General features: G+C 44.7%; 1 protein-coding gene across 1 annotated transcript; it reads right to left on the bottom strand.

Annotated features, from left to right (window-relative positions):
* Nucleotides 1-1818: 1818 nt before the first annotated feature.
* Nucleotides 1819-24172, bottom strand: LOC120630608 (unconventional myosin-Ia). Its single transcript, XM_039899872.1, is given in 13 exon segments — nucleotides 1819-2088; nucleotides 2149-2382; nucleotides 2498-2968; nucleotides 4013-4214; nucleotides 4547-4731; nucleotides 4795-5250; nucleotides 5304-5493; nucleotides 5558-5757; nucleotides 5827-6165; nucleotides 6232-6371; nucleotides 6777-6887; nucleotides 6890-7039; nucleotides 24067-24172. Coding segments are annotated over 13 exon segments (3039 nt in total). The 5' UTR covers nucleotides 24158-24172.
* Between the last annotated feature and the right edge of the window lie 1642 nt (nucleotides 24173-25814).

Here is a 25814-nt window from a genome sequence, read left to right as displayed (position 1 = left end):
TATTGCGGTAGAAGCAGAATAAGAACATCGACGATGAGTACATCGGTCGAAGTCGGTCCGCAAATGAGGTAAATAATCGTGATGGCAGAGACCGAATGAGACCTTCACATAAAGCTCAACGACCTTTAGAGTTTCTCAACTGTTGGCTCATGTTCCAATTTATCCAGTTATCGTCAAGTATATATCTATACCTTGGGCACACGATCCAGTGTGCTGTGTGTCCAAGGTACCGATGCATGCTAGTTCGGCTGCCGTACAATATCAGTCTCAAAAACTCACCCGTAGCTATGTGCCTACACAGAAAGCTCAAACGAGGGGCCGAAGTAACAACCTATTCAATAGGTACAATAATTTATTTTATCAGCAGCTTGATATTTATAGGTAGGTCTGTAATAAGGTAACAGTTTTAATTTCTCCTCGGCGGCACTCGCACTCACAGAACACCGAATGGGCCAGGCGGCTACGCGCGAGCCCGCTAATACGCTGTACTAATTGTATTCACACTGCACTCCGTCATTACGTGGGAATGTCCGTTTTCACTAAACCTGGGAATGGCCTAAATCGAATGTCTTAATGATTTAGGCGAGGTATAGAAAAAAAGCGTCTCACCAACTCGGTGATAACTATTGGTCAAAGGTAGTCGTATGCCTAGGAATATCCTTAGATCAGACGTTACTTATTTAGGCATTGCCTTGGTCGTCGTTAGTGAAAACGGGCATAAGAGTATTATATGTGGGAGGGTTGACACACATAGAGTGACCCAAGAGCTCGGACTTAATGAGTTAGCCATTTGATAAAAGCTGAAATCTTTACTAAGTGATCAGTATGATAAATGTGTTTGCTTACCCTCGGGATGGAAGGCTTCATGGAACAAGCGACCCCAGTTCAACGAATTGCCCGGATATGAACGGCTTAGTAGCAACATTACTGGACATCTTACCTATGGAAGCCACACCTGACCGATGTTGATGTTGCGTGTTCGACAGATCCGAGGAGTTGGATTAGTTGGGCTGAAACTTCAAGTCGGCGAAGTGCTCCGGCATGAAGCGAGAGAATTAATTAAGCCTTATAGCAGATTCTACGATTTAAATACTTTTTGTTAAATAAATAATAAATCGCGGTTCAGTTTGTTTTGTGTTATAATTATCAAGCTAATATCTTTTTAATAAAATTGTAAAGATTTGAGCCCGGAAACCCGATCTAACCTTTTGGCCGGTCTTGGTGGATTCACACTCAAATATTCCAACAGCTCTTGAGTCTCTGGTTATATTTCTTAAGTCTAAAACGAATACATTATAATACTGATCCCGATACACGCGGCGAGCGGTCTCGGCGTCATAAATACTTAGCTCTAATATTTACACTCGTTTCACAACTCCACAAGGCACCTCGGCGCTCGCCATCCTCGCGGCGCCGGGGCCGGCAAAAGGCACGAGGCGAACGTTAGTATCCCATTATTTTGGCACAATTTTTCCGTTAACCATCTCGCTGCAAGCCGATGGCGCTGTTTTTAAATTTTCATTGTAAACTGAGCGACATTTCACGGGCACTTAGATTAAGACTTCGACAAACTGGTAGGTACTACAAAGGTAGGTGATATGTTGTTGACATCAAATCTATAGGTATAGTAGCTTTGACTCTGCATTACGGTTTGTTAGTCCTTAGGTAAATAATATATGTATATATTGTTATGAGAAGAGGCAACAGCTGACGAACTCAAAATTATCTGTATCGAAACGTCACGAATCCGTCCGCGGCCCAGCTCACCGCGCGCGACGGCACTTCCCCTTTGGCAGCCACATCCGTGCGGCGGCGCGCTCAGGCGGGCGCGGGCGGCGGCGGCGGCGCGGGGCGCGGCGCGCGCGGCGGCGCCAGCACGGCGTGCGGCACCGGCAGCGTGCGCCCGCGCACCTGCACCGTCACGTGCCCGCGCCGCGCCGCGCCCAGCGCCAGCACGGCGTCGCCGGCGCGCAGCGACACGGCGCCGTCGGCCCAGTCGGCCGCCACGCAGCGCTGCTGCGGGTAGCCCAGCTTCACGCCGTCGGCCACGGTGTAGGCGCGCGGCGGCGGCAGCGGCGGCGGCCGCTCCTGCGGGGCACACGGGGTCACGGCGCGCTCGGCGGCGCGGCCGCGCGCGCGCACACTCACCAGGTCCAGGCCGAACAGCGAGCACGTGCGCTTCACGAGCTGCGGGTCGCACTTGCCGGGCGCGGGCGGCGGCGCGGCCGGCGGCACGGTCGGCGGCGCGGGGCGGCGCGGCGGCGCGGGCCGCGCCAGCGAGCCGGCGACCGAGCGCGGCGCGCGCGCACGGCTCGCTCGCCACGCCGCCTGGATGACTTCGGCGGCCGCCTGGCGCCGCGCGCGGCGCATGCGCTCCAGCACCTGCGTTCATGATTAATACTAAAGATCCTGGCACGCAGGTCAGATCTATAAGCCTAGTTCAGATATCGCGTCGAATCATTCTGTCACCGTATGGTGTCGATCGCGCTGCACGCACCTGGCGCATGCCCTCGCTGAGGAACACGTGGCGCTTGCCCAGCGCCCAGCGCACGGCGGCGGGCGAGGCGGGCGCGGGCGGCGCGGCGGCGGCGGCCACGGCGCGCAGCACGCGCGCGCACGCGGCGCCCGACTCGTGCTCGGCGCGGTAGCGCGCGGCGAAGGCGCGGAAGCGCATGCGGTGCGGGTAGCCGCTGGCCATGAGCTGCGCCGTCTCCAGCAGTTGCAGCGCGCGCACCTGGCGCGCCACGCACGCGCGCTCGAACAGCAGCGGCGTCTCGGCGGCGTTGGCGCGCACGCAGCGCACGAAGTGCGGGCGCGCGTGCACCAGCGTGCGCAGCAGGTTGTCGAGGCGCGTGTGGAAGTCCTGCGTCAGCGTGCTGGCGCCCGCGGGGCCCGCGCCCGCCACGCCGCCGGCCGTGGGCGACGCGCGGAACTGCGCGCCCGCCGGCCCGCCCGCCGCCGCCAGCGCCTGCGACGAGCGACACTTCTGTGCATACTACGTTGGTAATCTCCGGCGGATTGTTTTGACTTTAGATACAAGAACGATGATTTATTATTTATTTATATGGTTGTGAAATGTTACTTTATGGTCAAATATTACTCCCTAGGTCTTTGTATCATGTGTTTCGGGCATCTGATTTCTGATCATGTTAGGCATATAGCTAGAGACCTGGACATCTCTCTCGCCTGAAAGTTACAACCGAACATTTATTGGCATTGAACTGCGTTCTATTTGCGTTGCTCCATTTGATGCCACCATCAATGTAATTGATCGTTGTCCCATATGCCTTGCTTTTATTTCCTTCTGTTATTTGTGATGAGTTATGTCCTTTATCTCCGACAATATTTATCAGATCTTCATTAAAATAAGAGACACTACATGTTTTATAGCATACACTTTAAAATAAATAAATATATATTAAAATCGTAATAAATATTTAAAAAAAAATATATTAAATATATAAGAAGTAAAATTGATAATATTTTTCATCCCGTTTCCCGGAGGAAACTTATTGTTTATCTGGATAAAAGGTATTACTATATGTTGAACCGGAATATCAGCTACCACTATACCAAATTTTATTTAAATCCGTTCAGTAGTTTTGGCATGATACCCGGACAGACAGACAGACAGACAAAAATGAAATAAAAATCTGTTTTGGACTCAGTATAGATTATAAAGCATCCCCCGGTCAATTTTTTTTTAAATATTTTATATATACAGAAATCTACCAGTTACAGTTTTATTATAAGTATAGATATAGATTATCGTATGACGCACTAGTGCGACTATTTTGAAATACAAGTCTTTTCGCGCGAAACGGGACTGGCTATATAGACCCTCGTACAAATAAAGTTTATTGATAAAAGCACTTTTTAAGATCTAGACGAACAGATTGACGAATTTAATTAAACAAGGAATCCTACTCCAAATATAAACGCTTGTAAGCATTTTCTGAATCTTAGAAGTGAATATGCTTGCGGCGCTTTTAGCGCAGTCAGTCGCAGTCACCTTGAGCTCGGCGCCGAAGAGGTGCGTGGCGAAGCCGAAGTCGCAGCAGCGCGCGTCGAAGGCGGCCAGTAGCTCGTCGGGCACGGCGTCGCGGTTGGCGTCCAGGAAGTCGCTCGCGTCGTACGTCACCTCGCCCGCGAAGTGGCGCACGGCGAAGCGGCGCGCGTGCGGCGGCCGCGGCTCCGCCAGCCGCGGGTGCGACCTGCGTCATTCGCGCCAGAGGTCAGTAGTGGGGAAGCTCTGCGGTCGCACTTCGTACTGTGATCCAGCATTACTGTGTTGCGGTCTAATGTTACGGGCACATAAGGCCTAACACCTTGTAGAGCGTGTTCCGGCGTGTCCTGCGAACTGCTGCTCCGTTTATAGGCGGTGGCCATTTACTTGGTCCGTCTATTATATTATCATGCAAAGAAGAGAAATTCACTATACTGAGGATGTGCGAATTAGCTAGTCACACCAGTCTTTAGAAAGCGATTGCAGGAATTATTCACACTCATAAAGTGGTCAGACAATGCGCGGGAAGCAGGCGCTCACCTGTGTGCGCTTCGCACGCGCGCCACGTACTGCTCGGGCGAGCCGCGCGCCGCGCACTCGGCGTCCAGCGCCGCCAGCAGCCCGCTGCGCAGCGACGACACCAGGTCGATGCACGGCACGTTGTCCACGTACTCCACGTCCAGCGCGCCCGCCACGCCCTCCTCGCGGCACGACTCCAGCGACGACTGCGCAGAACGGGAACTATAGCACACGACAAACGCGCGCGCGGCGGCGGCTCGGCGACGCACCTTGAACACGTGCGTGTTGTAGAAGTGCTGCATGGTCTCGGCGCACAGGTTGGCGCACAGGTGCTCCAGGCGGCTGGGCGCGGCGTCCTCGAAGCCGAACATGTCGAGGATGCCCACGAAGCCGTCCGTGGCGTGGCGCACGGCGTCGTTGAGCGCCGCCATGGAGCGCGCGCCCGCGCGGCCGCGAGCACCGCCCGCCGCGCGCGCCGCCGACTCGCCCGAGTCCGACGACAGCGTGCCCGGCGCGGAGCCCGGCCGCTTGAGCGAGTTGGCGCGCCGCACGATGGTGGCCACGGTGCGGCAGTACAGCGCCTTGGCCAGCGCGTCGCGCGCCGCGCCCGCCGCCGCCGCGCCCGCCGCCGCGCGCACGCCGCGCCGCCCGCCGCGCGCGCCCAGCCCGCGCAGCAGCGCCGCCGCGCCCACGCCCAGCAGCGCGCCCGCCGCCGCCAGCTCCGCCTGCGCACCGGCCGGTCAGAGGCGCCCACGCGCCGCGGCGCCGCCGGACCTACCTCCCCGGTGGGCTCGGCCTGGCCGTCCGCGGAGTCGCTGAAGTGCACGTTGCCCAGCAGCAGCACGGCGGCCAGCACGCGCAGCACGTCGAGGAAGGGGATGCCCAGCACGCCCAGGCAGCTCTTCCACGCGGCGAAGCGCGCCGCGTCCTCCGCCTCGGCGCGGCGCGGCGAGCTCGTGGCCAGGTACCTGCAGCCAGGCGCGCGTTAGGCTCGCGGCAGGGAGGCGTGGCGAGCGCACGGGCGGGACGTACCGCAGGTCGGCGGCGGAGTAGCCGTCCAGGTGCAACTGCGCGCGCTCTTCGGGCGCCAGGCCGGCCAGCAGCTGGTAGAAGATGTGGTAGTTGCGCTCGCCCGCCGGCGGCCGCACCACGCGCGTCTGGTCCAGGAAGTAGCAATGGATCTTGGTGCGGTACAGCGCGCCGTCCGTCACCTGCACCTCGATGAAGTGCCCCTGCGGGAACCCAACCGTATATATTCGTCAAGGAAGTGCGAGCAGTCGTTCCCCTCGGTGTACACTCACGATGCGGCTGGAGTTGGAGTTGGCGTGCGTGGCCGCCGTGCCCAGCGAGCGAAGCACGGTGAAGGCGGCGGCCAGGTGCTTGAAGGCGTCCGTCTCGGGCCCGCCGCCCGCCACGTCGAACAGGCGCCGCAGCAGCACCATGGACGCGTGCGTCTTGCCCGAGCCCGACACGCCCGACAGCACGATGGCCTGCGGGCAGCCCGTGTCGGCCTGGTGGCGCACGGCGTCCTGCACCAGGCGCGCCAGCTCGGGCCGCTGCGCGCGCGCCGCGTTGGGCGTCAGCGCGTTGCCGGTGTCCGTGTACGCGTTCAGCGCGATGAGGATGGGCCCCACGGACGTCTGCGAACAAAGCGCGGCGTTAGCGGCGGCCGGGGCGCAGTGGCCTCGCGGCGGCGGCGCACTCACGTAGAACTTGTTATGGTGGAAGCGCGCCTGCAGCGCGCGCACCACGGCGTCCTCGGTGAGCGGGCCGCGCAGGTGGATGAGGTCGTCCACGTCGCAGGCCGGCGCCGCGCCCGCGCGTCGCGATTCTGCGACACAAGCCCGTTGTTAACGCCGCCATCACTCCCGGGTGTCCGTGGCGGTGATGGAATGTAATACTGATTATAATAGTTGACTCAACTTAGAGAGCATTTGATCAGTACGCATTTTCCAGAGCACTATCGCACTCAATGAGAAGATTATAAACGACAACGACGATTATAATACATGACATCTCATTATATGAGCCATAGAATGTAAGTACATGCAAGTACAGAAAAAGCGGAGAAATTTCTTAACATAACAATTTGAGGAAATGAAGTGCAGCCAATAGTGTTAAATAAAATATCCATACCCTGTTTTGAAATAATCTACGGCAATCGAATAGGCACAATGACAGTAACAAAGAATCGCTAAAATGAGACTTTTTTCGTAAATAGTGAATAATTTTGTTATAATTCAGTGATCATGGCTGGCGCAGCCTGCGCGCAGTGCGGTGCCGCTACTTCACCTGGCGGCGGCGGCGGGTGCGGGTGCGGCGGCGGCGGGTGCGGGTGCGGCGGCGGCGCGGGCGCGGGCGGCGGCGGCAGCGGCGCGCGCGGCGGCACGGCGGGCTGGCTGCCGCCCGGCGCCGCGCCGCCCACGTGCAGGTGGTTGCGGAGGGTGACCAGCTCCGAGCTCAGGCTCAGCAGCCGCCGCTGCAGGTGCACCGCCTCGTTCGACGACGACGCGTCTGCCGACACAGGTGAGTTAGTGCGCGCCGGCGGCTCACACCGCGGAATTGCGGTTCAGTTTCATTGAGAGACTTGTACGACAGCATTGAAACCAATGCTATTATAGCATTATTATATCAGTAGGAGTTTAAAGTGTCGCGGAACATTCTGTACCTACCTAATTATTTGGTTAAATTAATAATTATTCGATCACTTCGAAAAATGCAAATAGCATACCTAAGTTTATTGGTAGATAAGTGTTAAGTGATTTCTAAAAACTGTTAGATCGAGATTCGAAACATATTTTTAAAATTCCTGTATTTAATTCTGTTTATATAGAGATGTGTGGCAGTTGCAGCAGCAATAAATAGTTGATAGCGCTGTGTACAAGCAATGTAAACTGGACTCAGTAAGTGGACACGATTTTGTACAGAACGAGCTTTTCTCAACATCGGTGGTGACCTCTACTTAAAGTTTTATCATTTGTATTATTGTGTTTCCGGAACCCTAAAATGACAATAAATAGAGAATTTTGATTTCTGAAAGTGTGTAGTCTCTACTTTCTTGTAACTACCGTGGTTAGTACTATACGAATAGTGTGAGTATCTCAGGCATGCGGGGTTCCCCGGCGGGGGAGGGCCGACCGGTCGCCGGCGCGCGGCCGCTGCGTTCCGGAAGGCACGCGGTATTTCCGACCTTGTAGCCAAAGCGTTACATCTCGTTTTCAGCTGGTATTTGGAACACGGCGCGTCAAAAACCCTTTTATATTGGCACCGAAGGACGCGATTGGCGCGGGCTCGTGGCCGCCAGCGCAGGCGCACGCCGGTTGCCGGGAAAGCGCTGGGCTGCCAGCTTAGCACAGCGTTGCGCAAATATTTAACAGGTTCCGCTTTGCGCAACAGTGGCTGAGCCTATACTATGGGTGTCTATTCCAAGCACTATGCCAGCTTTAAAGGCTCTTATTTATCAGTTGAACCTATGAACGTTGCTAATTGCTTGTATTGTACTTTATAAACCCCTAGTAAACGTACTTGCTGAAGGTATAGTAGAACATCCGAACTAGTTAGGCATCTACCAAAGGCTAAGTTGATATAAGAAGGTAGGCATCACGTGTTCATTAGCGAAACCAGTAACAGTGCAGGTGAAACGCTCGAAAGGATAACGGTAAATAAAGACTGATCCTGAAATTAAAACCTGACGCTCCTCTATAAGTAGAGAATGGATTCCTCATCCTTCACAGTATCACGATGGGAAAATTTAAGGCAATAGGCGCGCCAGGAGATAAAAAAAAGTTGGCTTTTAATAATAATAATAACATTTGTTTTTAAACAGGTCAAACACATCTCAATATACTTACACTAAAAATATTAAGTAACTCTAACCTCGGCCAATTTTCACCAAGCGAAGGCAAAGGCTGCCTTCTGTATGGCGGAGGCAAGAGATAAAGATGAAGAATCAACTGCGATTTTTGAATCCTTCCAAAAAATCATCAAGAAGAAGAGAAACACAATCGTGCATTTTATATCAGCTGGTATTCCAGCACGTTAATCTGAATATCATCAATGAGTGCGTCGCAGGAAACTTATTAAACTTATTAATCTATAATTTGACATACAGTCATAGCGACGCAATTTTTTATTTTGACATTAATAAATTCACGTCATCATTTGTAATGACAAGAGATAAATTGTATCTGCCTAAAAAGTGTAAGCAGCAGATAGCGTTTTTACTAGCTTATAATTTAAATGATACTGTTACAACTGTTGTAACAAAGTCTATTGACACTTTTACAAATTGTACTTCAAGTACTTCTATTTCTATTACTGACCCTAGTACTTGCGCTAGTACTATTGAGAAATTTTATAATGATTTAAACTAGTTAATAAGACAACGGAGGAGCTCTGCCATATGAACATTGTACACCAAAATATACAGAGCTTTACCGGCAAAGAATTAGAAATAGAGCTGTTTGTGGAGAAACTCAATGTACATATTCTGTGTATAACTGAGCACTGGCTCACTGGTACACAAGTAGCAGTAAACATCAATAACTTTATATTGTCAAGTGCGTTCTTCAGAAGGACTGCAATTCACGGTGGATCTTTAATTTTTGTACGTAATAATATAATTTGTAAAGAACGAAAAGACATAGTTGGTCTTTCTGTTGAACGCATTGCAGAACTGTCTTGTGTGGAGCTGGAGCGATTTATAATAGTGAGTGTATACCGACCCCCTTCAGGTGATTTTAGCGATTTCGAGAATGTCATGGAGGATGTACTAAAGCGTTTGAGTCTTTCTACTAAAAAAGTAATTGTATGTGGCGATTTCAATGTCGACATTTTACTAGAAAATGCAACAACTGCTAGATTGCTTAACTTATTTAAATGTTTTAATTTGTGTCACACTTTTAGTGAACCTACTAGAGTAACTGCAACTTCAGCATCCTGCTTAGATAATATTTTTTTCAATTGTGACATTTTAGATAAAAGAATAATTAATAATTTAAGGTCAGATCATTGTGGTCAACTTATTACTGTTTTAAATACTATCAATAAAAGCAGACAAATTATAAAGTGTAGGCCAATAACTAAGACTAAATTATTGCGATTCAAACGTGAAATTTCTGCGAAAATCCCTGGTATTGCGTGCGAACATTTTCATCCGGACAGTCTTTATAGTGCACTATTTAATACTATAAACAACGAATTTAATAGAGTATTCAACTTTAAGCACATCAATGTCAGTAATAAATTAAAATTTAGTGACTGGGCTACTGTAGGTATATATAAAAGTAGGGAGAAGTTGTATGAGCTGTATGATGAAAAACAATTTAATCATACTCCAACTTTCGTAGAACACGTAATAAAATACTCTAAAATATTTAAGAATGTTTGCACTAATGCGAAATCGCTACACATTAAATATAGTATAATGAAATCTGATAACAAAATACAAACAACCTGGAAAATAGTTAATTACGAGTCAGGAAAAACTAAATCTCGTGATGTGGATTTTGAACTTATTGTTGATAACAATAAACTGACGTCTGACAGGGAGGTTGCTAATACTTTCGAAAACTTCTTTCAGAATGTTCCCATTTTGTTAACAGATTCTCTAAGCTCTTCACCAATAGCAGCTCAGCGTATATTGAGAGATAATGTTAAAGAGTGCAATGTTTTATTTAATTTTAAACATATATCTGCAATAGATATTGTAAAGAATTTCAGGTTATTAAAGTTGAAAAAAACCGGTGATCTGTGGGGTATGTCGGTGATGGTCATTTCTAACATTATTGACGTTATTGCCCCTTATCTAGCTGTAATTTTTATTGAATGTGTTGATATGGGTATTTTTCCGAACCTAATGAAATGTAGTAAATTAATACCCCTTTTTAAATCCGGTCATAAAAATGACCTTAACAATTACAGGCCTATTTCAATCTTGCCAACTCTTAGTAAGGTCTTTGAAAAAATTATACTTTATCAACTTTTAAATCATTTTAATGTAAATAACTTACTTCATCCGGAGCAGTACGGCTTCACTAAAGGTCGTAGTACAACGGATGCAGGCGCAAGACTCATAAAGCATATTTACGATGCCTGGGAACGTTCGCAGAATGCCATTGGTGTTTTCTGTGATCTGTCCAAAGCATTCGATTGCGTTGAACACAAAACGTTGTTATTAAAACTAAGCCACTATGGCATCAAAAACGTTGCACTCAATTTAATTGCCTCTTATCTAAGTGATAGAGTTCAAAGGGTATGCGTAAAAGACATAAAGTCTAAGAGATCATCTGCCTTAATGGGTGTCCCACAAGGCTCAATTTTGGGTCCCTTATTGTTTCTGGTGTATATAAATGATCTGCCACACCATGTCAGGGGCACTTGTGAGATTGTACTGTTCGCAGATGATGATGATCTCTCATTTTTAAGACTGATAGAAACAAAGATAATTTTGACGACGTAAACCGTGCTTTGTCACATGTGTCAGACTGGTTTACTGTTAATAACTTACTTTTAAATGCAAAAAAAACCAAGTGTTTGGAATTTGTTTTGCCTAACGTAAAAAAAATTGATAAAAACATCATAATAAATGGAGAAACACTTAAAATAGAAAACTCCACTGTTTTTCTAGGAGTGACCTTAGATTGTAAACTACAGTGGGGTACCCATATAGAAAGCCTAGCGAGTAAACTCAGCTCAGCTGCATATGCAATCAGGAAAATTAGACAGCTTACCGATGTTGAAACAGCTAGGCTTGTTTATTTCGCATACTTTCACAGTATTATGTCCTATGGGATCTTGCTGTGGGGAAAAGCTGCAGATATTGAAAGTATATTTATACTACAGAAAAGAGCCGTACGATCAATATATAAACTTGGATCACGCGAATCGCTTCGTGAAAAATTTAAAGAAATAGGTATTCTTACAGTAGCTTCGCAATACATTTATAATAATATAGTCTTTGTGAGGCAAAATATTACTCTTTATAAATCAAAAGCTGAAATTAACAATCGACTTACCAGAAACGGTCATAAATTAGTGATATCTGCATATCGTCTGCGAAAGGTGCAGAACTCCTTTGTGGGGTTGAATATACGCTTTTACAACATGATTCCTAAGGAAATTCTTGACCTACCAATGCATACATTTAAAAAATGTGTAAAAACGCATCTAGTACAGCGAGGTTACTATACATTTGATGAATTCCTCAATGACAAGGTAGAATGGAAGCAGCCAGCCTCGCTCTCATCTTCCGCAAGATAGCAAAATGATTGTAAATGTTGATGTTGGAAAAGAGCAACTACTGAGTTTCTTGCCGGCTCTTCTCGGTAGAATCTGCTTTCCGAACCGGTGGTAGAGTCACACAAACATGCATACTTGACGTTTCAAAAGTGCTTATATTAGGCCTACTTGAAATAAATGAATTTTGAATTTTTTGAATTTTGAATTTCACCGACTCGTGAAACAAGTTCCCATAATACTCGATGTACAGATTATCATGGAGGAAATGGCACCGACGAACGTACGCCGCTGCGACTGTCCATGAGCGGCGGACATCTATGAACACTCTTTCATTAACAATCGTTTGCCTGCGATTTAGTTAAAAGTGAAAGTTTACAGTTGACATATAAAATAGGTTAGTACTCAGTCATACTGCAACTGATTTTAAATCTCGCCATATGACATCAAAAATGAACTTAGTATATAATTGGTGCCAATATTTTAAGGCAGTCATTACTATAATTTTTCGATACGCAGATACTGAAGTCAATCACTATCTATATCGAATGATCGATTGTGTTCTCTCCGAAGGAATGCCACGGCACCGCGTGCCGCCTTCGCCGCTTGATCGTAGCTGCAGACTTGAGAGGAATTCAAGACAGATAATGAGTTCTAAAGCTATTCTTCTCTAGCGAATAAAGGTATTTTTCAATAAAGAAGTTTTTTTGTGATAATAAAAAGTAAGACGAACATAATTTCTACAGTTATTTTAATTACATATTACCAAACTAGCTGAGCCCGCGTGCTTTGTCCACGTTTATCGTAATTAAGCGTAAATTCCAGAACCAGTTGTAATCCTGGGATAAAAAGTAGTCTAACTTACAATTTAATTAAAATCAATTTTATTGGTTCCTTAGTTAGGGCACAAAGGAAGGACAAGCAAACACACTTTCAGGTTTATAATACTACTAAGGATTTTCATTGTTTTTGCGCGGGCACATAGACAATATTCTTTGAGGGTCTTCTTCCGTTTTAGAAGCCTTAAAAGAATTATTTACGTGTGTATTCTAGCCTAAAATCTGTGTTTCAAATTTCAATCAATGTCCTGAATGATTTACCAAGATTCCAGATCAGGTTGCCTGGAGGAGATCGCTACTGAGCGATAAGGCCACCTTTTGTATCCTACTTTTTAAGTTTCCTCTTGTTTTTTCTTTTTTTTTCTTTGTGTTGTGCAAATTCAGTGTAAAAAAAAATAAATAAATAACATTATACGTAGGCCATAGGTGCATTTAATATTTAATCACACTTTTACTATTACTGAATACCTACTTAGTGAGCTTTTCCCACAGTAGGTAACGCTCGCCAGTGCGCGGCGGCGAACAATGCGAAATATTGCTCTTACTGCTATTGTTACATACGAGTAAGTTTCTATTTGCCCGTTAGTTGGTACTATTAGAAGCCAAGAGCATGAATGACTATTGACGATACTCGATACATTTCTCGCAACGATTGTTATCTTGGAATTAATAAGCGAGATGTATATTTCATATCACTAGACTACTTCGTTGGTCTAGTTGTGAGCATGTTCATTCACTATAGATCACGAGTTCCAAGGTTCGATTCCTGAGCCAGTCATAAATTAGTTCGGTGTTGAGTTTTATGTTATATATTATAAGTCATTATCAGTACCAGCCCGGAGTTACGGAATTGACTGCAGTCTCACCAGGTGGTAGATGACGATGCAGTGTAAAATGGTAACAGATTTACCCGTATTCTTATCTTATTATATTTGATTTCCTACGGCAGGTAAATAATAAATATAAACTAGCTTTTTTAGAAAATTTCCGCGGAGAAGATCTACGCTAAGCGACTTTTAAAACTTATTTTTGTTAAACGCAGGAACTTTTTATATCATATACATTCTAATAACAGCAATCAATGGTTTATTTATATGAAATATATTTTAGTAGGCGAGCTTTGGAACTCTACGGCGTCGGTAGAGCCTTATAAATACGTAAGTAAACTCCTTCCTAACAGCGGAATTCAACAAATGCATGCACAGCATGCACACAAACAACCTTGTGCAACTAGTTTATAAAGAGTGTTTAATCAGGAGAAAGTAGAGTTAATCGGTCGTAAGCGAGCCCGAGCCACCGACCGACGTAAAACCGCGACCTACGTGGTACAGATCTTACAGGTGCAAACTTCACTCTTTTTTTAATCCACTCGCCATTCATTTATATTCTCTTGCGCCCAACTCGCGCTGCGGTTTGTGGTATAAATTACAAAAGTTTTCATCAATTAATCGTTCGGAAAAGAAAAAAGACCTTTGTATACCATAAACGCATGCGAACACAATGCATGCAATGAAATATCGCAGCCTTGTCCCTACATAGCGATCTCTTCCATCAACAGTGCAATATCAATAATTTTTTTAGATTATTTTAAAATATCATTAACTCCCCAGTTTATATAAGTACCTGTCATTTTGGTAAGCATGTATTAAACATTAGATAAAGTAAGATAAATGGAGCTAGTAGGTAAATTTAGTTTTCACAGCCTACAAGCTTACCTGTTTTTTTCTTTAAAACAATCTAAAAGCAATAAGAACTCCTTCGGGATATGTTAACAAGTATTCTATCTTCTATGGTATTGCAGGAATCTGAAGGGATGAAAAACGGTCTCTACTAGATTTCCACTCAACAGGGCTGCCACTGAGAAGGTTATATTGCAATCATCGCCTCAAGTTCACTTTTTGCAATAAACACATTCCGACTTAACGATCATTTGAGATGGAATGAAATATTTGTGCCGGGCTATGCACAGTTCCACCTCCGGGCCTCACATACTACTGTATAAGGTATCCGCTCACACAAAAATGTTGAAGTTATAAACATTGTAAAATCAGCATATAATTTACCTGATCTTAAACTAGGGGACCTAAAGAAATCACCAATATTTATCTTGTAAGGTTTTAACTAGACCCCAGTGGCTGCGGCAATGAGCGCGTATGTTATGACTTAGTACATGCTCCTGACTACACAAACATCCACGCGTTCATATTTAGTTCACCATGGTCAAATTATGTGGCAGAATGCTATAAGTGTGTCTGCTTTAACAGAAACTATTATTTCAAGGTGAACCGCCTCGCTTCATTGATCACATCCCTAGTTCGCAACAATGTGCTCGCAAAAAGCGCGTGTTAATGGCGGCAAGCGTCGCGCACGCGCATCGGACAAAAACTTACACGCGCCGCGTCCGCTGCCGCGCCGTGCGACGGGCGCGCGGGAAACATCAACTAGGGAAAGGGACCGATGGTTGTGCTAGTTCGCAGGACCACTGGCGAAAACATCTTCATGAGAGTTTTTATTGGTATTGTTCCCGAACTTTGTACTCATCACGGATCCACCGTACGGTCGTACCACTGATACCGTTATTTGTGAAGAGTTATGTCCTTTATCTCCGACAATATTTATCAGATCTTAATTAAAATTAGACACTAAATGTTTGATAGTATACGCTTTCTATTAAAAAAAGAATAATTAGGGATAAAAGGTATCCTATAAGTTGACCCGGAATATCAGCTACCACTGTATAATATATAATACAGTGGTAGCTGACTAAATTGACAGCATACTAAATTTTATTTATATCCGTTCAGTGATTTTCGCGTGATGCCCGGACGGACAGACAGACAGACAGACAAAATTTTAATAAAAATCTGTTTTAAATATATTAAATATACAGAAATCTTCCAGTTACAGTTTTATTATAAGTCTAGATTTAGATTACCCTAAACGAACTAGTAGGACTCAGTGATTCCTGCGCACTGCGCGACGGCTATCTTACGATCTTTCTAAATCATTATATATAAGTGGAAAATAATAAAAGGAGCGTCATTAAAAGAAATATTGAAAACCATCTGACATTGGTTTAAAAACCCGAGAGGAGATTATAATTATACTAAAGACTATAGTATTCCCTCCAATAGGTTAAATAAAAACGAACGATGGTAGGTAGTAAGCCCACGACGCCTCCCGGATAATAATATCATTCCTACTGAATGCCTCTGCATACTCCCGGCAGCGATTTAACCCAGAAACTCGCTTCTTAGCTTAGAGCTTGTAACACTGCACCACGAGTCATCAAACTAATTACTATTCAATATTATTGGGGGTCAAGATAATCGTTGAATTCGAGCATTACGTTCGATGGAAACACGTTTAGCGGGTGAGAGGTCATCGACCGCGTCTAGTGGCGGCTGCAGGCCGCGACGCGCTCATGAGACAAGCACTAGGTTCTTAGTTCGGATCCTTGAAATGACGCAAAATCCTTATTTTTCTTTCACAAACGCCAAAAAAAAGAAGAAATACTTGCTGTATTTCGAAATAGATTACGTTACGAACGTTAATTATGGATAAACATTTTTGGATATAGCTAGTGATTATTCGAACGACGAATTCGAAGAACAGTAGTGGACATTTTCACATATGGTGTGTCCTCTTGAAGGCTCATCCAGTGTGGTGTGTCGGTCAGGCACTGCTGTAACCACAAAGCAAAACAAGAAGAAGTAGGTTGCCTGGATTTGCCTCGTTGGTGTAGCTGTTAGCGTGTTCCAACACGGAGTTACGGAACACGAGATACCGGGTCGTTCAGATACTGAGAGAAATATTTAGTCGCCAGCTACCAGCCCGGAGGTAGGAAACTATTTGCCACATATTTAAATCAAGTTGTTATATTTAGTTAACGGATTTACTACTAGCAAAAAATCATAGGAATAAAAGTTTTTTTAACATTAAGTAACGCCGTCAGTGCCGATTTTTGTCACTAACGTGTAAGTTTTGTCGACTGAAGCGACTATCACATGCTTTTTTATCTAGTTTACGATACTATGATCAGAGGTGATGGAGAGGGTGATCATAACAGTCAAACCCAGCCTGTACGGGAGCTATGGTGATGAGATTGATCTCACACCGTGGACGTCGAATTCTGTGTTGAGCGGCTAAAGTCCTTCCTCTATTAGCTAAAATACGGAATAAAGTGACCAATAAGTACCATTTATGATAACCGATAAAGTGTACACTTCGACGAACATGTTTTAAACTTTTTTATATTAACAACGCTGGAGTTTTTATTGACAAGCTTTACAAAAAACTGGATACGCAAAACTAAATTTATAAAAAGTTTACGACTACAACATTCTCCTCAAAATATTTGTTTCGAATTCCAAACCGGATTTATTTTATTGATAACGTGCGCACAAAAATGTGAACTTACAGCAGTTACAAACAACCGGTTTCATTTGTCGCCATTGTACGCGCGGCTCCGAGTTCTGATGATATCTAGTCAGTTCTGGAAAACAACAACATTGGAACGACATGGCCGCCCTCAAACGCGTCGATAGCACTCGCGCCGTCCGCCGCGGAGCTGATGATAGCATCACGGTATTGCTCCAAACACAGGCTGCGGTCCGCGGGTTTTCGCCTCAGTCTGATAAGATCGTTAACTGAGGAATGTTCCAGGCTTAAAGCATTTTGGACGCGTCAGAAACCGCCGGCCACAGCTGAGCCGCTGACAACACAAACAATAGTCACAGTCGTTACATGCAGATTTAGACTTCCTCGAACGGTTCTTCAAGAGGTAGTACCAATACTTCCGCGGCCGTGCGACTCGCAACGAATGCGGCGTCGCGTGCGCGTTGATGTCTTCGCCTCGCGCGGAATGTTGCGCGAGCGTATAATGTGCATTCCGCGCAACTATGCATGTAACGACAGATGCGCTCGTGCATAAGAACTGACAATATATGAATTATGATTTCAATAAAACAGAACCGAAAGACACGTCTTAAACATTGTGTGGTCTATTTATTCGGACTAAATTAGTGCTTTCATGCAGACTCGGTAAACAGAAATTGTGTGTGAATGGAAGGACCGATCTATTAATATTCAAATAAAAGCGATCAAAGAAATCAAAACATACCGCGAAAGTCTTTATATACACGGAAATCAATTGTTTAATTTGTATTCCTTTTTTATTTCAATGTTTTAGGTCAAATTCCATAATTTGTCCATACATTTAAGATATTGAAAAAAAAATTGTGAGGGCACTCTATAACCGATAATGAAAACTGTATTCCTTTTTCATTCGTGTCCGTCTGTCTGTAACTGGGCCGCGAATCGCACTGGAACTACTGAATTACCTAACCCAGCGCTAACGACTACCATGTGGTGCTGCGGTTACAGCAGCACTACATCTACAGCTGCCGCACATCATTAATACAGTCATTTGTTGTAAGGAATCACAGTATTTTAAATAAGGCAAAACGGGAGTAGTTCCTATAAACAGGTATTTACGGTTGGAAATGTTTACGTGAGTGAAGGTTGCAAAAGTAAGTAAAATTAAATATTAAAGCTCCAAGAGCAAGAACAGATGTATTCGCCCACATCTCACATCTCAGTCGTTGTTTAAATATGTTGAAATACTATTCCTACTGAATATCACAGGTTTGTTTATTTGACACTTCCAGTAGGTACGATTAAAATAACTTTACGCTTCGTATCTTATTACTTTGAGGTATGGAGGGTAGAGGTAAGGAGAGTCATCTTACATGGGAGAAAAGTTGAAAAAGTGTCCAGTTGTATGCGCTAAATAACAGTTCAAAAATCCTCCACAATGGCGCAGGTGGATGCACAGGGTTTGGTATGAATGTAGCAATCGTAGATGAATTGAAGTATGCCGAGTTAAAAAATTTAATGTCATTATCGACTAAAGTAGTTAATTATTGAGAATTTCAACAACTTACGTTGTACAAAATATTGTGGTAAATATAACCTTACTTCCTTGTTTATTTTTCAAGCCTACTCTAACAATATTTGGTTTGGTGCTTCTTTTAAGAGTTACCTTGATGCAAATGTGGCGCCATCCTAATTTAATACATTTTGACGACACTTTTTCATATACACAGATGATCCTCCTTACCTCTACCCTCCATACTTTGAGGTAAGGTGTTGACTATGTAGCAGAGTGCTGCGTCCCATAATTTACGCGGGCGAAGCCGCAGGGCACATCTGGTACATTATAAAAACTAGTCGTTAAAATGTTATGGTGTACGCAGTTTTAATTGAGAACGGCCGCTGAAACCTTAAGCGGTAAAATTAATAAAGATTCCCGCGGAGCATCACATATTACTTGCACGCAATAATTGATGAAGATCGGATAAATCCGCACTCCAATTAATTTGTTTCACATGTTCGATCTAATTAATTTGTTTGATTGAGCCAGTTTGGTTCCCATCTGTTGAACGATAAAATATTACTGACGTACTTTTATATAGTCAGAAAAATTTATATCTTTCATGTAATTCTAAGGAAACACCAAGAATTGCATTTTAAACCAAGTGTCTATACGGAAATGAGAAGATCTGATAACGTCTGTCAGATAAAACCACGTCGCACTATGCTTGCTAAACGACCATTTTACAATGCTACCCGTACCCTGTATAACAAAATTAACTTTATTTTAAATATTATAGATTGGCTTGGGAATCCTACATTAATGTAGAAAAGATAATAACACGATGCTTCCTACTTCAACAGATTTGAAAAGAGGCCCAATCTAAAGACATTCACATAACACACATGCATAGACACACACACACGCACACACACACATACACTCTCATACAAATGAACACACACACACACACTAAGAACGAAGAAAAAGACTAAGAGAGAAGTAAAATTCGGTGTACATACACTATGAACTGAAGAACAATATCGATAGTATGACTGACTACGTTTGAAACGCTTTGGACACCTCTAAAGATGTTAACAATGCAAAAACGCGTGACCGCGGTTCTCTACGCTAATCTCAGACTGGTTCGCCAGTCTCCTTCCAATCCCAAAGGTGTATTCGGCAATCGGCAGCGCATACTATAGGCAAATACCGCGTATAGGGTACTCGCAGTCAGCACCACTCGTTCATGCAATGGGGTCAAAGGGCGAGGGAAAGGAAGCCGGTCGCAGGCGCGCCCTGCAGGCGGCGGCCAGTGCTCACTGCGGCACAGGCCCGTGTAGCACCACTACAGGTTTGCATGACAAAAGCCTTAAGATATATATCAAGTCTACTCAATCTAAACTATAATATTTTTCTTGACATTTAAACTTAAACTAGGAAACTCGCTATTTGTTTCTTTTTGGCGGGGCTACTTTCAACCCTAATATATTATATTGGAGCGCCATTTCATTTGAACTATTAAGTATTCGTATTAATTTCGTACTTAGTGATCGAGCTACGGAGACAGCTCCGAGTACAGATCTCTCGTAGTCAGCACAACAGGTCGGAGCACGAGGGCACTAGTGAAGATGTGCTGCCACTACAATTAGCAATCAACACGGTTGGTTTCGGTTTTTTAATTCTATCACTCGGTATTCATGCGAATTTTGCGTAAACTTCAGGCTGTCGGTTAAGTTGCGATTTCGTCGCTGAATGATTTCTCTGGCGCCGCCGAATGTTATTGGAATCTGTCTCGCTCACAGAAGACTAAATTACACTTTAGCGGCAATTGCTGGCTGACGAAGCAATTACTAGGATACTTTGTACAGTGTGTATGAGGACGTCGTGTACTTTTCATAATAATTGTCATTGGTTGCCTGGCAAGGATCGCTTCGTTGCCGTTAGGCGCCAACTGTGTACGCTGTGCTGTGCTTGTTTTTTTGCTTTCTGTGCTTTTGGATAGTGTAAAAAATAAAAAACTTCATTGATTTGTTATCGAATGCCTGATTTACGTCAAACATAACTACTGCTGACGGTGGTCTCGAAGAACACCTTGAATACTTAGCAAGTAGTGACGCTTGTCACTTGTAGGCTTTTATGTAAATATTTCTTTAAAGGAGCGTCACTTGGCTCTACATTTGCACCGTCTATATCGGGAACAGTGTCGCGTATCCGTTAGTTTTTGCTGTCCGTCTGTCGCCGATGTACGGTGTAAGGCAATAAATAACTCGTCGAGGTTCGCCGCGGGAGCTACGGCAATGAGGCATGCGATATCCATTCCCTGCGGGTTTTTTCTTCTGTTATCTAGCCGCGGCGCAGTGACTGTGGCTCGTGGTTCTGATTGTTACTTGCGGGTGTAATGCTGTTCCCGAGGCTCCCGCGTCGTTGCTTGCTTCCCGCACGCGTGCGGCCGAGCTCGGGTCATTGCAGCCGCACAGCGCGCAGATAATATTATTTTTAAATGAAAATACTAAATTTATATATTGCAAGGAGATTCAAAGTATACGCCCTTTTGAAACGTCAAGGTTGTTGTGGCTACCACCAGTTCGCAAGGGAGATTGTACTGAGTACTTAGAAGCCGGCATGAAATTCAGTTATTTTATTTGCAATCGAAACAAATCTGCACTAAGGGCAGAACCAAACACAACTTAATACAGTAAGTAGGTATGGCGCGTTCAAACTTCTATTGACTCGATTGAAATTTTACAAAAATCTCTCAATTGCTATTTTAGGCCACCATAAAAGATAAAAATGAGAAAGTAGACAAAAATGAATTATGATACGAATAGATCGATTCAGATTATTTTTATTAAAACTAGCCTGCTTATTCATTCACTGATTTAACGATGCTGCAGTCAGTCGTTGGAATTTTCCTGTTGCCACTTAAACTAGGAATTGCCGACCCACTACAGGGCACGGGTCTCCCACTATGCGAAGGGTTAAGGCCGTAGTCCACCACGCTGCGTATTGGTGGACTCCACACGGCCTTGAGAACATTACAGAGTGGATGTGATATTTTAATTGCTTGAAACGCACATAACTTACAAGAGTTAGTTAGTTAGTTCGAGTGAGTTAGTTGCGTGCTGGGATTCAAACGCGGTCCCCCGGAAGTGGGGCCGAAGTCCTAACCACTGGGCTATCACCGCTTATACATTTAAATATTAAGATTTTTTAAAGTTTTAGGACGTTAAAATTGAGAACGTAGGTTCCTTTCTTTGTTATGTACGTTTTATGTCGGTAACACTTGTGAAATTGTACTGTTTGATGATACATCACTCATTTTTAAGACCGATAAAAGTAAAGACAATTCTGACGATGTAAACCGTGCTATGATGCATGTGTCTCACTGGTTCACTGCTAATAACTTACTTTAAAATGCTAAAAAAACAAAGTATTTGGAATTTATTTTACCAAATGTGAGGAAGATTGATAAAATTATAATGATTAACGGATAAACGATTAAAACGGAGAATTCCACAGTTTTTCTAGGGGCGACCTTGGATTGTAAGCTTCAGTGGGGTGCCCATATAGAGACATTAGCGGGTAAACTTAGCTCAGCTACCAATGCAGTCAGAAAAATTAAACAGTTTTCAGACGTTGAAACTGCTAGGCTTGTCTATTTTGCGTATTTTCATAGTGTTATGTCATATGGGATCTTGCTATGGGGCAAAGCAGGTGACATAGATGCTATATTAATTTTTATTACCCCATTACCCTAGAGTTGTCCCATCAATATACAAACTTCGATCACTTCGAACAACGATCGATCAATCTGTCCGTGAAGAATTTAAAGAAATAGGTATACTTACAGTAGCTTCGCAATATATTTATATATAAACAAAACATTAATCTATATAAAAAAAAGTGGATATAAACTTGGACTTACTAGAAACGGTCATTAATTAGTGCTATCAGCATATCGTCTTAGGAAAGTACAGAAAACCTTTGTGGAGCTGAGTATATGCATTTATAACACGATACCGAAAGTAATATTAGGTTAGCCATTACATAAGTTTATAGAATGTATAAAAACATACTATTATTGATGAATTTTTTAATGACAAGGTTGCCTGGAAACAAGCCGCTCCGCTTTCATCTCACACAAGATAGAACAAAGATTGTTAAATTGTAAAACGATGTTGGAACAGAGCAACTGCTGAGTTTCTTGCCGGCTTCTTCTCGGTAGAATCTGCCTTCCGAACCGGTGGTAGAGTCACTACAAACAGACATACTTGACGTTTCAAAAGTGCTTATATTAGGCCTACTTGAAATAAATGAATTTTGAATTTGAATTTTATGGTGCAGGAATCCAAAAACTAAGAATTTCATTAAATCTGCCTTTGTAGGTTAACATAGAGCTTGGCATATTGTAACTTTAATTCAGATAATAAAAAAAAACACACAGATGAAGTTTGAATCTTCATCAACAAAAATGATTCATTTACGGTTTTAAGATTACAAAGATTTTTTAGAAAATCCATCCTCAAGAGGATTGTATGAAGTAATGTGACTCCCAAACCAATTAAGAATCTCAGTCTCTTGAAAAACCCCAAATTTTTCGCGATTGAAGTAGCAAGCCCGTCGTTAACCACAAGATGCGTCATGCAACGGATCATGACACATTTTTCACTCTTTCGAAAATGCAAGTGTCATCCTCGTCAGTTGGACACGACCGTTTTCAGTACGCAAAAGTGCATTAAGTTGCGTTACTTTCAGAACCGCAAGTAATGGTATTTCAAATTATTATCTGCGTCCGAGCCGGCAAGCCAGCAGAAGGTGCGCTGCGAGGGGATAGTTGTCTATTATATCTATGGCAGCCTACCTGTCGCGCGCCCGCCCCGCCGCGCCCCCGCGCAGCCTCCTCGGCGCGGAGCAGGCGGCGGGGCAGTCGCTGCTACCACCCGTGCTGCGGCCGCCAGCTCAGCAGCACGGAGCCTACTGTACTTTGTCCGTTTGTGTGTCCTTTGTGCTTTGGACACGTTTCCAGAACCAAGCAAATATAATATTACTGTAGTAAATTGCAGTCTGGTCGATTTGCCAAAGTGGCCCAAAGCGAATCTTTTGTTTTAAACATGTGTCTTTGGTGGCCTATAATTGTAGAAAATGATAATGTTCTCTGACATATCAGATAAGGAGTTAAAGAAACTTATCTAGGTGATAGGTACTCTTACAGAAAACTGTATAACAAAATTTGAGCATTAGTCTTTAAGCTAAATTCAATCCTACAAGTAAATAAGAGCTTCACACGACAACCTCTCATCCAGAACTATTTGAAGTACTATTTCGCGACGTAGTTAAAAAAATTAGGAGACAATAAATACCTGAGGCGACGACAAAAACGACCTGCGCCGCCCGCCGGCCCGCGCTTTCCACTCATTCCGAGCCGACCGAACCTTTCGTGACTCAACGTCACAACTCCATCTAAAAACGAACACCACAAAAAACGAGCACCGATCGGCCCTGCGGCCAGCGCTCGGACCGGAATGGCGGAGGCTTTCATAAGTGACGACCGCAGGCCCGCGTGCGCAGCAGCACGAGCTCACGCTCACCTTGCAGCTTCTTCTCCGTCTCCCAGAACTTCTGCAGCTCGGTGAAGTACTTGTCGAGGATGAACACCTTGGACAGGCCGAGCGTGGCCATGGCGGGCGCGCGCTCGCATCACAGGCCGCGGCCGCGCCGCTCTCTGCGCATGGCGAGTGGCGACCACTCTCGCGCGCGTCTCTCGGCGGACTGGCGCCCTCCACGCGCGTAGGCCTCCAGCCGTCGCAAGCCCGAACTCCCTAACGCCTCCCGAAATAGGTATTCGACAGAAATCTCACGACGAACCACACTTTAGAACCTAAAACACTATGCCCTAAATTTCGTCCTGGCGATTTGGGACTCGGGCTACGATTCGTTGATATTCGTTTACTGCAAGCTAAGTAATGTAAGCTGCGCGGGCGCACGGGCTCGGTGGAGGCTGCGCGGCGGCGGCGGGGGGCGGGCGACTGGTTTGTTTATTTGTAAGCTCTTGCGCCGAAAGCTCGGCGGCTCGCCCGCCCCGCGCCCCTCTCCTGCTATTGAGGCCACGGGTCCCACGGGCAGGCTGCGGCTCGAGTCGCTCAGTGAGTCCGACAGCGCCGCCACCAGCAGCAGCCGGCACGCTGCTCGGCTGCGACTCACACCGGCAGATCTGTAGCTCTCTGAATCGAGCTTCGTTTTAATTCAAAATACTAAAACTTTTATACCCTATCTTTAATTTGAAAGTAACGATTGATGTTATTCTGGATTTTATTCTCCTAATTAATTTATGAGCAATCAGTGTCTCTACGTAGTACCAGCTCTAAAGTTCCCTGCATTAGTCATATTTACGAAGGTAAAGGGAAAAAATGACATCTGAGCCTCTGTATAATATCAGACAAGCAACGGGAAAATTAGCCCTCGCAATTTAATAAACAGACGTCAGTATGACTGAAGCTGCTGACATTGCTGTTTTAGAAGTTTATTTTGGATCAAAAATTTTACAGTCGTACCTACGAAAATAGACAAAATGCTCGGAAAAACTAATGAGGCAAGGTTTTAAGTCATAGACAACACTTCTATGCGGGATGACGAGCTTGAACAAAAATTTTCTAATTCAAATTCGTTTATTACAGGGAAGTGGTTCATTAGTACTAGCAGCCGAGACTTCCTGTGGCCCGGCCCAAAATCGAATCAATAAAGCCAGAAACGACCTTCAGGAACACCTAACAAACTTTCATAGCAATACACCAACGAGACGCCAGAGAAGCTTTTGGAATGAAACCATCATGACATATGTAGATCCGATGTTTGGCAATGGCTAGACAACAACGATCTCTTTTTCTGTACAGAGAGAAAGGTATCGGTAGGATGTAGGTGGTTAGCCACATGCGCCTGTGCACTTACTTCACACGGGAACAAAGCAATGCTACATGGCAGCAGAAATAATCATGGCGGTAGTACTTCCAGTTGTTGGGTTCTCTTGTTATAAAACTCGGGCCTACAAAGTGGTACCACCCGCGTAAGCGCAACCAGGCTCCGAAGGCTACCACCGGCCAACTCCTACTTCACCTGACCACCGAACAGACCTCGTAAAATTCACTCGATTTCTATTTTAACTTCCAACCGCCACCAATTCTTTTGCATATTTAACTGTAAACGCCTTGGCTCCAAAACATCAACACACACATTTCCAAAATTAAAACACATATTATAATATCTTCGTTTCTACATGTATTATTAAACAATAATTGTTCAATATCGTTAATTGTCGTTTTTAGAAATCGTTAAATATTGG

Source organism: Pararge aegeria, chromosome 16 (assembly GCF_905163445.1).
Source record: "Pararge aegeria chromosome 16, ilParAegt1.1, whole genome shotgun sequence".
Taxonomy (NCBI): Eukaryota; Metazoa; Arthropoda; class Insecta; order Lepidoptera; family Nymphalidae; genus Pararge; species Pararge aegeria.
This window is presented reverse-complemented; position numbering and strand designations above follow the sequence as displayed.